The sequence below is a fragment of the Ananas comosus genome, linkage group 15 (assembly GCF_001540865.1).
Source record: "Ananas comosus cultivar F153 linkage group 15, ASM154086v1, whole genome shotgun sequence".
NCBI classification, from domain to species: Eukaryota; Viridiplantae; Streptophyta; class Magnoliopsida; order Poales; family Bromeliaceae; genus Ananas; species Ananas comosus.
Window position 1 is genome coordinate 1,260,680 of NC_033635.1, and position 14,900 is coordinate 1,275,579.

At 38.2% G+C, this 14,900-nt stretch overlaps 2 protein-coding genes across 2 annotated transcripts; one reads left to right on the top strand and one right to left on the bottom strand.

Moving 5' to 3' along the window:
* On the top strand, positions 1,860 to 7,761 carry LOC109721371 (somatic embryogenesis receptor kinase 1-like). Its single transcript, XM_020248956.1, has 11 exons — positions 1,860 to 2,264; positions 3,036 to 3,168; positions 3,266 to 3,337; positions 3,826 to 3,969; positions 4,359 to 4,430; positions 4,525 to 4,596; positions 4,688 to 4,800; positions 5,362 to 5,496; positions 5,579 to 5,920; positions 6,357 to 6,751; positions 7,003 to 7,761. Exons 1-11 carry the CDS (start codon positions 2,171 to 2,173, stop codon positions 7,318 to 7,320), a joined length of 1,890 nt encoding a protein of 629 aa, XP_020104545.1. The 5' UTR covers positions 1,860 to 2,170; the 3' UTR covers positions 7,321 to 7,761.
* On the bottom strand, positions 8,039 to 9,964 carry LOC109721475 (pentatricopeptide repeat-containing protein At4g19191, mitochondrial-like). The gene has a single exon (XM_020249127.1). It carries the CDS (start codon positions 9,962 to 9,964, stop codon positions 8,039 to 8,041), a length of 1,926 nt encoding a protein of 641 aa, XP_020104716.1.

Below are 14,900 nucleotides of genomic sequence, written 5' to 3' on the forward strand. Positions count from 1 at the left end.
TGTCTAGGTGACAAGGACTGAAACTTTTAACTTAATTGGTTGGGACTATACGCAAATCCATTATCTAAATGTCTACATCTTGATAAATTTTAGCAGGGATTTGCATATAAGTTGTTACAATTGTCATTTGATCCTAAAATGTCCCTTTTTATCCCCCTTTTTGGGTAATAATATCAATAATTTTCCAAGTATTAGCGTAGATGCAAACTCATACAGTCTTTTTTTAATAAAATAAATTTAAAAAACTTAAGTACAATCGGATCAAAATTTATGCGAGTGTAACACATTTCTTTTCTTTTCCTTTTGATATAAAAAGAGATGGGTTTTTTTTTGAGAAATAAGTAGCACGCTATCCGCTTCGTTTATTTCATTTAAAAATAAACTTAGCTGAAAATGTGAATTAATTAGGATTCGAACTTGGATTTCAAAAGAGACGGGTTTTGATCATGTATCCAGCAATCGCCCAGCCCAACTGGCCCAGGTTTCTATAGAGCAGAGTAACTAATGGACCGGTCTGAGTCAAAAGGATTTACTCACCTCATGGGCTTTAAGTTGACCTAGGTCCATTAGAAACACTAACTCCAAAATAAATACTCAACTTTTCACTTAACCAAGAGGGTGGGTATAAACTGTTAAATTATAATCTATTAGAATCTTAAAATCAAGTTTTACTGTCCAATAAACATCTTTTTTTTGATAGTGCACTATCCGGCGTTAGCCTTTGAAAATAAAGGAAGTGCCGTGAATAAAACCAAAATTATCACTGAAAGAAGGGCTTTTTTGGCATTTGACTGCCTCAAAAATATTATTTTCATAAATAATTTTATTAATTTTATAATTATAATTTTAGTTTTATTTCTGTCACGCAAGCGATACGTCAGCGCCACGCAAGCATCGACGGTGGATGTGGAATAAGTAAAACACAGTTTATGATTTACCGTGTTTAGTATATTGTATTATTTATGCGCTGAGTCAATGTATTCACCGAGCACATTAAATCATTCACTGTGTTTGGACACAGTAAATGGGTTATCATGTTCAACTTATTCCACATTCTCCATCTCTACTCGTATAGCATTGACGTGACGTCTGTATGACAAGAATAAATTCAAAATTATAATTATAAAATTAAGAAAATTATTTGTGAATAATAAATTTGAGAAGGCCAAATGCCAAAAAAAAAAAAAAAAAAAAAAAAAAGCCTTTGAAAGAATGAAGTTTTTTTCTCAAAGTTTTCTAAAAAGCGATTCATTAACTAGAACCGGTAAACAAGAGAACTTTTGCCAATCAAGTTTATATGCATCTAATTCGCTCTCATTCGGCTCGACTCGATTTTTTTTCTTGGCTTAATAATAGCCTCCAATTTTCCATACATGCACGCGACTAAATCAACTTCCACCTAATCTATTAAACAAACACTTACGCTCTTAATCAACGTAGACTTTGACCGCGTCCGACGTGGCAGGCGTGGACCCCGCACTGTTCTTTGACCAGAGTTCCAACCGGGTTAGCCTGTTGACTAATTGCGGGCAGCGGGCAGCGGGCAGCTCGTGTTCTCAAGCTCTCACAAAATCGAAAAATTCTACACTGTTGTACTTGCACCACGCCATCAATAATAAATTTTTTTTTTAAATAAAAATATAATAAATTTTTTTTTATAATTATGATAAAGTATATATTTTTAAAAACATATTTAATTAACTTGTTACGCGACGCCACCAATATAACGCTGTATTCTTGAATTTTGCCTCGAAACCCCACCACCTTACTCCGTCACTCGTAGTCGTCGAATGAGTCTACCCATTTTTTTAAAAAAATATTGTTGGATTTTAATACAAACCCCCCCCCCGCACCCCTTCCTTTATTTATTTATTTATTTATTTATTTTTGGTTTGGTTTCTTCTTCAGAGGTCGCGATTGTGGAATATGTGATCGTGGAAGGAGAACCCACGTGAGCTTTGAATCTTCTTCGAATCCATCCAATTTTGGATTCGTAATTGTTCGAATTTCGATCTGTACGATGCTCGTGTCCGCGGAAAATGGCGCGGGATTTGGGTTTTTTTTTTTTTTTTTTTTTTTTTTTTCTTTCCTTTGGTTTCTCTGAGCTCGATCGTCGTTAGGGTTTGAATTTGATATCGGAGTTGTAGAAGTAGGGGCCGGAGCTGTAGAAATGGCGATCTCCACACGACAAGCGGTAGCGCCGTGGTTTCTGTGGCTTCTATTGTTGTTTAATCCCGTTGCTAGGGTTCTAGCGAACCCGGAAGGTATTGGATTCTACTTTGTTTTCTCGATTTGGATTAAGATTTGAGCTTGGTATTGGTGTTCTACTCGTTAGGTTGACCGAGGAGAGTATTGATAAGAGAAACTGTTTGATTGAGTGACTGTTTGAAAGGGTTCTGATTGGTTGTGATTGTTCGATATATTTCAGGTTCCTTGTTTAACCTAGCAGTTTGTGTTAGTATATTTCAAGCCCTGAGCTATAAATTTAGCTTTTTTTTTATTTTTTTCAGTGACTTTGCAGCTTTAACAACTTTTATGTAGATTTTTTTTTCCCCCTCTTTTATTTGTGCCGTAATTTTAGTTACTTTTCCTGCTCTGAAAAGCTTTCTAGATGTTATATTTTTGGCGAGACAAATATTTATCTAGTCGAAACCATGATGTTAGGGTTAAGGAGTCAATAGTGTGAATTAAAAGTTGAAACTGGTTAAAGAAGCGCACATCAGCGCTTGCATAATTATTGACATAATTTTATCTTCCATTTGTTTGCTCATGCTAAATCCTTCTGTTCGCTTTTACATGGCCGGAATGCATATACACATAGCTCTACACGAGCAGATGGCTCACTTGAACAACCATGCTCCATCAAGAACCTATTATCTAATCTCTTCTTTCAAATAACTTTTTTATGAGATTTTCTTATTTAGGATAATTTGGCTTTGTTCTCAATGGGAACCTTTAAAGGTGTAAATCATTCTCAGTTTATTAATTTTTTTATTATCCCGATTCCTAATTGTGGCTCAATCTGATATCAACAGGTGATGCATTAAGCAAATTAAAGAACAATTTGAACGATCCTACTAATGTACTGCAGAGTTGGGACCCAACGCTGGTCAATCCGTGCACATGGTTCCATGTTACCTGTGATAACGATAATAGTGTTATCAGAGTGTGAGTGAACTCCTGTTAATGCAATTCAATGTCATTCTGGTATTTGTTTACTTAAATTTGTTGGATTTACTGATGAAATATTTTGATTTCACTGCAGTGATCTTGGAAATGCACAGTTGTCTGGTACATTGGTTCCTGATCTCGGTGTACTAAAAAATTTGCAATATCTGTGAGTTCTGTTCGGGAGTGCATCAAAACTTCTAAAAGATTTGTCAAACTTAGATTATCAGTTTAGTTGTTAAACAAAGTTGTTCCATGTTGGTTTGAACTTCAATAGTTTCATTCTTTCATCCATTCTGAATGAATGGTGCTTTCTCTGGGGATAAAAAGGAAAGCCAGTATAGTTCTAGAGATACTCTCAACAACATATGATAAACACTAGAAACTACATCAAAGCTGCTTGCAGCAAAACTGTACAGCACAATCTTCTGTGTTGTAATTCTTTTTAAAAAAAGTATTTTATCTTAGGTCCATTCTAGATTTTGTTAACAGTGTGGTGCTATTGAAGCTATTAACTAGTAAATTATGCCTTTAATAGAAGTATTTTTTTGACTGGCCCTTTCTGAGGTGCAGAGCTGATCGATATTGATCATAAGTTTTAATCTCTTGCAGAGAAGTTCTCAATTGCCTATTACTTAACCTTTATCTTTCATTCAGGGAACTCTACAGTAACAACATTAGTGGGAGTATTCCTTATGAACTTGGGAATCTGACAAATTTGGTGAGCTTGGATCTGTACATGAACAAGTTCAGTGGCCCGATTCCCCCTACATTGGGGAACCTGATGAATCTACGTTTCCTGTATGGAGTCTTCTTTTCTATATGCAGATGAAATTAATTTGCTATTTGCATTTTTAAGGATGGATTTTAGTTGTGGTAGAAGGCATACTACATGGCAATTTTGAACAGTATAATGGGAAAGTCTTGTTTAGCTTCTTAGAGACAATACCCCAATATAATTGAAGTTACAGCAAACTTGGCCGCCTCAGAGGTAAAGATGTGACAAGCAAGAAATGAATAATACATAGAATTTGAGGTTAACACTCTGTGAAAATGCCCTGTTGTCTGAAAAAAGAATTTTAGTTTTATTTCGCTTAAAGCTTTGGTTTTATACTTTCTTTCAGGCTAACTTCTTACCCTTAGCTTAATAATTTCTTTTTCTTTCACCTGATGCATCTGTCAAAGGATAGTCGGCTCAACAACAATAGCTTATCTGGTCAAATTCCTCAATCTTTGACCAATATCACCACGCTTCAAGTTCTGTAAGTGATTTCTGACTTTTGTACAATGGTAACCTAAAATCTCGTGATTTCCCTACTTTAATTATGTGATAATCTTTATCTTTAAAATGCTCAGGGATTTGTCAAACAACAATCTATCAGGACCTGTTCCTTCTACTGGATCTTTCTTACTTTTCACCCCCATAAGGTGTCTTTTCTAATAAGCCTATCAATGTTTCAGGCTTTATAATAGTTGGTTAATTTAATTCACCCTGAGCTATGTCTATCAAAAACTGCAGTTTTCAAAACAACCCTAATTTGTGTGGCCCGGGAACGACAAAACGTTGTCCTAATGGCCCTCCATTGCCTTCGCCGCCTCCATTTGTTCCTCCAACACCGCCATCATCTCCAGGTTTTATATCTCATACTTTCAAAACTTACCTCATTGTGATGACTGCCAAAATTAGCCCTTTTTGTTCATTACTACATTTTTCCTCATGAAACTTCCAGACGAGAAATTCTCCTTTTCTTTGTCCTCTGTTGGAATGGCTAGTTTACTCTGTATAAAAATCCTATGCTTATTTGATATATTATTTCCGCATCATGATCACTTGGTTATAGGAAATGATTGGTTTAAATTTCTATAGCTGGAGTTGAGCATCATATTGAACATATTAATTAGCTGTCAATTCTAGTTCACAGGGAACACTTTTACAGGTTTATATCTTTTTTTTTTTTTTTCTAGACAATGAAACCAGATATAATATATTAATTATAATTTATAAAACACTCTTTATGATTCATGTGCTTTTCCAATGTTATACACTAATTATAATAACACTAATTATAATTCATGAACTACCCTTTCTGATTCATAAATTTTTCTAATGCTTTGCACTAATGCTGAATACCTGATTTTCTCATTAGAGTGCCATATGTCTTAATCTCATGCCTTTAGTGTAAACTTGAACAGGAAGCAGTGCCTCTACAACTGGGGCACTTGCTGGAGGAGTCGCTGCAGGCGCCGCTCTTTTGTTTGCTGCACCGGCTATCGGGTTTGCATGGTGGCGGCGCCGCAAGCCACAAGAGCATTTCTTTGATGTACCAGGTTAGTAATCATTAACTACGAAATTCTACAGTAAAAAAACACCTTTTTAATATGATGTAGAAAGGAAGGGTTTTTTATGCAGCTGAAGAAGACCCAGAAGTCCATTTGGGTCAGCTCAAAAGATTTTCTCTGCGGGAATTACAAGTCGCAACTGATAACTTCAGCCCCAAGAACATTTTGGGCAGAGGAGGTTTCGGAAAGGTGTACAAGGGCCGTCTTGCTGACGGTACGTTGGTGGCGGTAAAGAGGTTAAAAGAAGAGAGAACACCAGGTGGCGAGCTTCAGTTTCAAACAGAAGTTGAAATGATTAGCATGGCAGTGCATCGTAACCTGCTCCGCCTTCGTGGATTCTGCATGACGCCGACCGAACGGTTGCTTGTGTATCCCTATATGGCTAATGGAAGTGTTGCTTCATGCTTAAGAGGTAACCCAAGCATATAGTGTTAGTAGTGGTACATTTTTGAAGTATTTCTGTTCGATACTAACATATGGGGAACTAGGGTGCATTGTTTTCTTCATATTATCCTTTTTCCTCTTTCGACCAATGTTTGAATCAAAGGTTTTGGGTTTCTGGTTTTTGTGTTTCCAGTCTCTGAGGCATAGCTTTTCCCTTGAAATTTGGATTTCAGAATTTTTTTTTAAAAAAAAACCCATATCTGATACTTAAACTTGGATAAAGCTGTGGCAAGTTCTTGTCTATCAACTTACTGTGTCTGCCTAGTATTAACTATAGCCCTGTCATATTTTATTACTGCCATGTGCATTTCTCTAACTTTGGTAAGGAAGGGTTTGCTGGAATTTGGGAATTTCTGGTAAAACATTTTTTTTTCATAAAGAAAAGAAACTACACTTGTTTGCAGAGAGATTACCTTCTCAGCCACCTCTAGATTGGCCAACCCGACGACGGATTGCTTTGGGAGCGGCGAGGGGGCTGTCGTACTTGCATGATCACTGTGACCCAAAAATTATCCACCGAGATGTCAAAGCTGCAAATATATTACTGGATGAAGAGTTCGAGGCGGTTGTTGGGGACTTCGGCCTGGCTAAACTCATGGACTACAAAGACACTCACGTGACAACCGCTGTTCGTGGAACGATTGGACACATCGCCCCTGAATACTTGTCTACTGGAAAGTCATCAGAAAAAACTGATGTTTTTGGGTATGGGATCATGCTTCTGGAACTCATTACAGGGCAAAGGGCATTTGATCTTGCCAGGCTCGCGAATGATGATGATGTCATGTTGCTTGACTGGGTAAGCTCCTCCCCTCTTTCCCCCTTCTTCTCCTGTGAACTATAATATTTGGGCATTCTACACGTAATCACTACAAAATCATCTATAGTTGCATATCATATGCCCCTGTAAAAAGCTAATTTCATATATCCCCTTGAAGTGCTGTTTCTCGTAAAAAAATGCCCCTATTTTATGTTGGGCAATTGTTCATTTCATGAGAAGTTGGTTTTCTACTGTATGCAAATCTGATTTTCTGTTCTTTATTTTGATAGGTAAAAGCACTCCTTAAAGAAAAGAAGTTGGAAATGTTGGTAGACCCGGACCTACAGAACAACTATATCGATGTCGAAGTCGAGTCGCTTATACAAGTCGCGCTGCTATGTACACAGAGTTCGCCAATGGAGCGGCCGAAGATGTCGGAGGTGGTGAGAATGCTTGAAGGAGATGGTCTCGCAGAGAGATGGGAGGAGTGGCAGAAAGTAGAAGTGGTACGACAAGAGATGGAGATGGACCCTCGTAATCACAATTCTGAGTGGATAATAGACTCCACCGACAACCTTCGTGCAGATGAATTATCTGGCCCTAGATGATTATGATGCTGATGCAAACATGAAGAAGAGGAGATTACCAGGAAATGCCCAGCAAAATGTTTATACGAATCTGTGGGAATACTTATAAACTGATACAGTGGGAATACTTATTTTCTCTTTTCTTTTAAACTGATACAGTGTTGAGTTTGCTTCTCGCAGGAGATGCATTTGGAGACTTTGACAGGGGTTACGATATGTAGATTATTTGTATTAATACCAGGTTTGTCGATTAGGGATTCACCATTTTGATTGTTCATAAGGCGAAGGACCACAGCAGTGTGAAATTCTCCTACTTTGTGTAAAATGCAGTCAAATTGGGAATACGATTACTTATTTATAGGCCAAATCTTTTGAGGAAGCAGATTTGTATCAAAGATTGAATAACTCACAGCTTTGTACCATTGTTTGTGAATTACTTGTGACTTGTCCTCCAATTAGTCATTTATTTACTCATAAATTATCTGTTATTCATACAGTTGCTTATAACATATAATTGCTGCTCGGATTTGTGTTTTCCCTCTTTTTCTGTGGTTGACTCTTCACAACAACAGTAACAACAATATCAGATATTAGTTATTTGTTGAAGCATTCTGATTTTTATTTATTTATTTATTTTTTTTATGGGGGACAAAAGTTCCTGGCAAGCAACAAGTAGCTGAAAAATGATGAAGTTCCACTTCTATCTCACATTGCGCCACTATAAATTCAAAATCTAACTTTACATCTGCTTTTTTTTTAACTGCAAGAACAAAGTATCCAAGACTTCATAAATCTGTGAGCTTTGCGGGTGAGACCTATCTTCGACAGCGAATGCATGGAAGAGCCCATCGATCTCTATGGCGCTCTGGCCTGCATTTTTCCTCGCCTTCTTCTGCCTCATCATCGTTCTTACCTCTGCCACGCCCTCCCACCTCTCTTTCGCAGCATAAATGTTGGCCATGCCGACATACGACACTCCAGTTTGAGGCCCCAGACTAAAAAGGCGGCTCGCTGCGTACTCGCCAATTTCAATTTCGCGATGAGTTACCGAAGCACCCAACAAAGAACCCCACACACCTGCATCTGGTTCAAGAGGCATCCTTCTAATGAAATCCAGTGCCTCGCTCACTCTTCCTCGACGGCCAAGGAGATCAATGACACAAGCATAGTGTTCTAACCTTGGAGCTATGCCGTAAACTTCACTCATGAGATTGAAATAGTCCCATCCTTTCTCAAGCAAACCACCATGAACGCATGCTTGAAGAACCGCGAGAAAGGTTACACGATTAGGCTTCAATCCTTGTTCCACCATGTGTGAGAAGAGATCCAAAGCTTGCTCAAATTCCCCATTTATGGCATAACCCATAACCATGGTGGTCCAAGATACTATAGTTCTTCCGCTCATTCTATCAAAGAGCCTTCGAGCTTCACCGATGCTACCACATTTTGCATACATGTCGATCAATGCATTGCTCACTAATATGTCGTCTTTGAACCCGTTAGTGAGCACGTAATCATGCATATGTTTACCGAGATCGAGACCACCAACTTGGCTACAAGCAGAGAGAAGAGCAACGATAGTGAGAGCATCAGGCTTCTCCCCTGCAGCTTCCATAGAAGAAAACAGAGCCATTGCTTCATTTATATCTCCTCTTTGCACATATCCGCTGATCAAAGCAGTCCACGAAACACAAGTTTTTTTTGGCATGTTATTGAAACAATACAACGCAGCTTCTAAATCTCCACACTTCGAATGTAATGATATTAGAGTATTCATCACGGAGATATCGCAATCCACACCTAGTTTGATACCTAGCGAATGAACAAGTTCGCCTTCTAATAACGAGCCTGAATTGGCGAACAATGAGAGCAAGCTCAAAATAGTGCTCAGGTCGGGCCTAATACCGTCCCGAGCCATTACAGAGAAGAGCAAAATGGCTTCTTTTGATAGGCAAAGACGAGCATAACCCGCGATCATAGAATTATAAGACACGACCGACCTCATTCCTGCAGCAATCTCACTAAACACCGACTCCGAGGAGCTCAAATCCTCGCATTTGCAATAAGCGGCAATCAGAGTATTCGCGACGGAAGCATCAGCTTCGAATCCTTGTGCTATCGCCAAAGAGTGAACGGCTCTTAAAAAGCTCAGCTTTTCCTCACACCCGCACGAGCGCGCCAAGCTTATATAGGTAACCAAATCGGGCGCAATATCCTCCAACCTCATGCGGCGAAAGAGAAAGAGGGCTCTTCGGAGAGAAGAACCCAATTGAGACACGCCCACGATCACGGTGTTCCAAGCAACAACATCTCTCTGGGGCATTCCGTCGAGCACTTTCAACGCGACGTCCACCTCTCGGCTCTTCACATACAAGTCGACCAGCGCTGCTCCGACGAAGATGTCGTCGCAAAATGGGGATTTGGCGACGTGGGCGTGGGCGACCGCAGGAGCGGGAGCATGCGGGAGCCCCGCATAGGCTTTTAGGAGGAAGGGAAAGGTGAGGTTGTTGGGTCGGACTCCGTTCTGCTTCATGCGGCGGTAGACGAGCACGGCTTCGCGGGGGAGGCCGTCGCGTACGGACGCTCGGATGGCGGAGTTCCAGCACGCAACGGTCGAAGGATTTGAAATGCGGTTGAGGGCGCGAACGGTGGAGGGAGGGGTCATGTCTCTGTATCGTTGGTCTAAGAATCCATTGATGGAGAGTGGGGGGAGTGAATCGAATAGAATAAGAGAAGAGAACGGTTCTGAAAAATTGTTGATACAAAAAATTCTAATGATACTCACATAAACTCACAAAAAACCAAGTCAAATTTGTCATACTTCATATTTTTCAGTCAATAGTATAATAGCGGAACTCATGCCGTTCGGTAGCGTTTGATTCGAATATAAATAAGAACTAGTTATTACAAAGATAAATACAAATATGAGAATAAGAAAAATAACGTTCGGATAAAAATTAGATTATTTTCGGGAATAAAAAAAATAGTCTTTGAATAGATAATATGGAATAAGAAAAATAGTGTTTGGATAGATAATATGGAATAAGAAAAATAGTGGGTAGTAATATATAGAAAATGGAGGTGTTGGTAGGGATAGTTATATATATAATAACCGAGAACTACTATTCTCGGATAAAAAATTAGCATTTGGATATAAAAAAGAGGATAAGGGCCTATTGATGTTAAGTAGAATTTTTTATTAAATTTTTATCTAATTTGGATACTTTTATAACTTAAAAACGTGCCACATCGGCCGTTAAAATAGTCATTTTTGAGACCTTTTGATCGCTTGGTAAATGATGTCAAAAAATTATAAAATTTGGCTTCTAAATAGTTCCAATAGGGTAGATTATATTTAACGGAGCTGATCGTCGAATCGGATTTTCAATTATCGAAAACAACTTACAAGCACGAAAGTCTCCGTACTTTCGAAAGTACGGAAGACTTACTATATATATATATATATATATATAGAAAAATGTTACTATACTATTAATAGCACAAGTCATTGGTGCTATTAGATTTTCAATGCTTGGATTAAGATATATGAGTTAAGATGATAATGGCCCCTTAAAATTGAGTGGGTGGTTAGTTAAATAATACGTTCTATAAGATGAAAACGATTAAAAGAATAAATTTAACAACGAAAAATTTGACAGCAATAAGCAGTTAAGCACCACTCATATAAATATATGTTTATTTATATATTCTAGAAATGCCAACATATGGAAAAGAGTTTATAGATATAATATAGAGAGAGAGCAAAAAAAGAAGCGCAAATGTAAACGATGATATTCTAATATAATCCAATCCAGGAGCCAAATCAACTTAAACTAATTTTTTGATTTCAAATTTGAATTTGAATTTTGATCATGGTGTGGGTGCCTGGCTGAGGTTCTCCCGGAGGAGGGGCGCGTCCCACTGCATGGTCTGCAGGCAGAGCGCCGCCGTCTCCGCCATCCAGTGGGCGGACCCGAGATGCCAGCCGCGCCGGTGCACCAGCCTGAACTCCGGGGCGCGCTGCTCCCACTCGCCGCACTCCCGCACCACGCGCTCCGCCTCCGCCTCCTCCGCCGCGCCGCCGCCGAGCACCAGCCGCTTCGCCCCCGGGCTCTGCGCCGCCGCCGTGGCCGGTCGCCGCGGCACCGCCCCCGCCGTGGAGGCGGCGACGACGCGGCTCCGTAGCTCCTGCGTGGGGAGCAAGAAGATGAGGCGCTCCTCGCCCAGCTCGACCATGGCGCGGAGCGCCTCGCGCAGCGCCACGGCGTCGCGGAGGAGCGTCTCGGCGGGGCGCGCGGCGACGGGGAACGCCGACGCCCCCACCTCCACCACGCGCCACCCCGGGAACACCTGAGGGCTATCCTCGCTCCGCAGCATCGTCCGCAGCCACGTCCACGCTTCCCGCTCCCGCTCCGGCGCCTGCTCCTTCTCCTTCTCCTGCTCCATCATAAGTCTTTCACCCATGCACGTAAACAAAAGCTCCATGGAAATATATTCAAAGTCGGCCGTTTACATAGCGGCACAACCGTTAGTCTCTAAAAGCTTATATGCCTGAGTTAGATTATGATTAGGAGCCATAGTAAGTTTTAAGATATGCTCAGCTTTAATAATTTTATTTTATTAAAAAAAAATCGTGGTGTTTTAGATAAAGTATATTTATATAATTTCATGATAAAATTCTAAAGAGATTTGAGATATGCGAGATTTGAGATGTGATCTTACGATTGGTATTTAAAAGTGTGTTGTATCAGATAAAAAAAGGTTTTATTTTGCATGCCTTTATGTTTAAAAAAGGAAAAAGAAAAAAGAGGGGGGCTTGGTGATTTATCTTGTAATTTTTTGATTTTGTAGGTAGATTATTAATAATATATCTACCTCTGTAAGCAAAAAAAATCTGGGTTTCTAATGCATGTTTAGATACCGCAAAAAAAAAAAAGAAAAAGGAGGGGGGTTAATGTAGTATAATATTACAATAGGATATTTTAAAAAGATTTGATAAATCTTATTTATTCAGATCATTTTCATAATAACAAATTATAGTTAGACAAGGATTTATAGTTTCGGAAAACACAGAAAACAAAATGAGAAGCAGCAGGTACAGAGGAAGAGTACAGGGACTTTCTTGTTAATATATACATATAGAATTAGGCTGGAATACTAGTGCTATTAAGTTTTCTGCCCCTAGATTAAAAGATGTGCGGTTAGAATGATGTCAGTCCTCTAAGGTTGAGTGGGTGGTTAGTTGAATAGTATAATCGAACGGACGAAAATGATAAAAAAGATAAATCTAACGGCAGAAAACTTGATAGTACTAAATGCTCTATGCTATAAATAGTATCCCAGTCGGACTCATATATTTATATACTATACTATCGGGAGTATAGAGAATTTGATACTTCCGACTTTTTGACCCTTATGTTAAAAATTATTTGGTTAGGATGATTGCGGTCCCTCCAGTATTGAGCGGTCCCCATATGATAATAGTATCAATTCAAATATTAAAATTAATTAAAAGGGTTGATATAAAGGAGAAAAAGTTAAAAGCACCAGATCATATATAGTCATCTATATATATTATATATATATATATATATATATATATATATAATATATATTATATTAATATATATATATATATATATATAATATATATAGTGTGTGAGGGCTCTATGCTTTTTGAGCATGGAGCTTCCGTGCTTGCAGGTCGTTTTCGATGTTGCGACTTCCGAATTGTCCGATCGCTCCGTTAACTTGATCTCAGTATTTGAATACTTAGAAAATAAATTTATGATTTTCGTATCTTTGCCTAATGATTGAAGGGGCTCAAAATTTAATAATTTAATGGCGTAGTGAGCCGTTTGTAAGTTTAACGGTGTAGAAATATTCAAATCACGTGAAATTTTGATAGAAAATTTTTTATATTATATAAAATAAGATCAATATCTTTGATCAAAATTTTATGTCATATTATTATGTTTTATATATGATTTTTATTTTCAGCCGTTGATTTTGAACCCCTTTGTTCACTGGCAAATAATATCGAAAAATGCATAATTTATTTTCTACGTACTTCAAATACTCTAAAATCAAATTTAACGGAGCCGATTGACGTCGAATAAAGTCACAACATGAAAAATGACCTGGAAGCACGGAAAGCTCCGTGCTTCAGAAGCCATAGTAGCCGCCTCATCACTCACTCACTCATCTCTCTCTCTCTCTCTCTCTCTCTCCTCTCTCTCCTCTCTCTCCTCTCTCGTCTCTCTCTCTCTCTCTCTCTATATATATTATATATATATATATATAGTAGGGTTGCTATACTCTTCTGAGTATAGAGCCCATCGTACTCATAAGTTGTTTTTCGATGTTTGGCTTCCGAATTAACAATCCACACTGTTAAACATTATCTAGAGCATTTGAAACTTTTAGAAATAAATTTCGTAAATTTTTAAAATCATTAAAGTCCATCAAGTGGATATAAAATGAACGGTCAAAATCGAACGACTGTCCTAAAATGGATATCGGATCCTTCAATTATATCGCGGGTTATTGATTTTATCTAGTAATGAATAGAATTTTCTATCAAAAATTCAGCTATTCCGATTCTTTTACACTATTAAACTAGCAAGTTATCAATACCGGCCGTTAAAAATTGTCAATTTTGTGAGCTATTGATCATAAGGTAAATGATATCGAAAAATTATAAAATTTTATTTCTATGAGTTTTAAATGCCTAAGATAATGTTTAACGGTCTGGATCGTCGATTCAGAAGCTCTATTCAGTCGAAAACGACTTATGAGTACGAATGCGATCGTACTCATAAAGTATGTAGCCGGCCATATATATATATATATAAGAGTTGGATTTGGCTATTATTAAGTAGCAAAATCTCATGTTGCTACCAGTTTTTTGGCCTTTGGACAACTCTTTTCATTATTTCTAACATTGGATTAAATACTATAACCAAGTGGGGACCACTCAACGACCATCAACTCTAACCGACTAATATCATCCTGACCCTACATTTTTCATCAAAGGTTAAAAACTTGATAGGAAAAAGAGCGTTTACTATTAATAGTATTCCAGCCTAATTCTCTCTCTCTCTCCTCTCTCTCTCATCTCTCTCTCTCTCTCTCTCTCTTCTCTATATATAATATATATATATATATATATATATATTATAGAGATCGGCTACTATACTTTTATAAGTATTCTGGCTCCTTTATATCATAAGTTTTCGCCTTAGATTTATTTCACTGATATTTTCATCCGTTAGATCATACTATTCAACCAACTACCCACTCAACTCTAGGGGACCACTATCATTTTTAAAGTGGACCACCATCATCTAACCACACATCCATCAATGCACGTTAAAAACTTTATGAGTACAGATGGGGCTATGTCTCATAAGAGTATTATACCCACATATATTAACTATATTATTATATATATATATAGTATATTATATCATTATATGAGAGAGAGAGAGAAGAGGAAGAGAGAGAGATGGAGAGAGAGAGAGAGAGAGGCTGGTATGCTTATGGAAGCAACGAGCTCTCCGGATTCCAAGTGTTTTTCGATGTCGGACTTTCGAATGGGA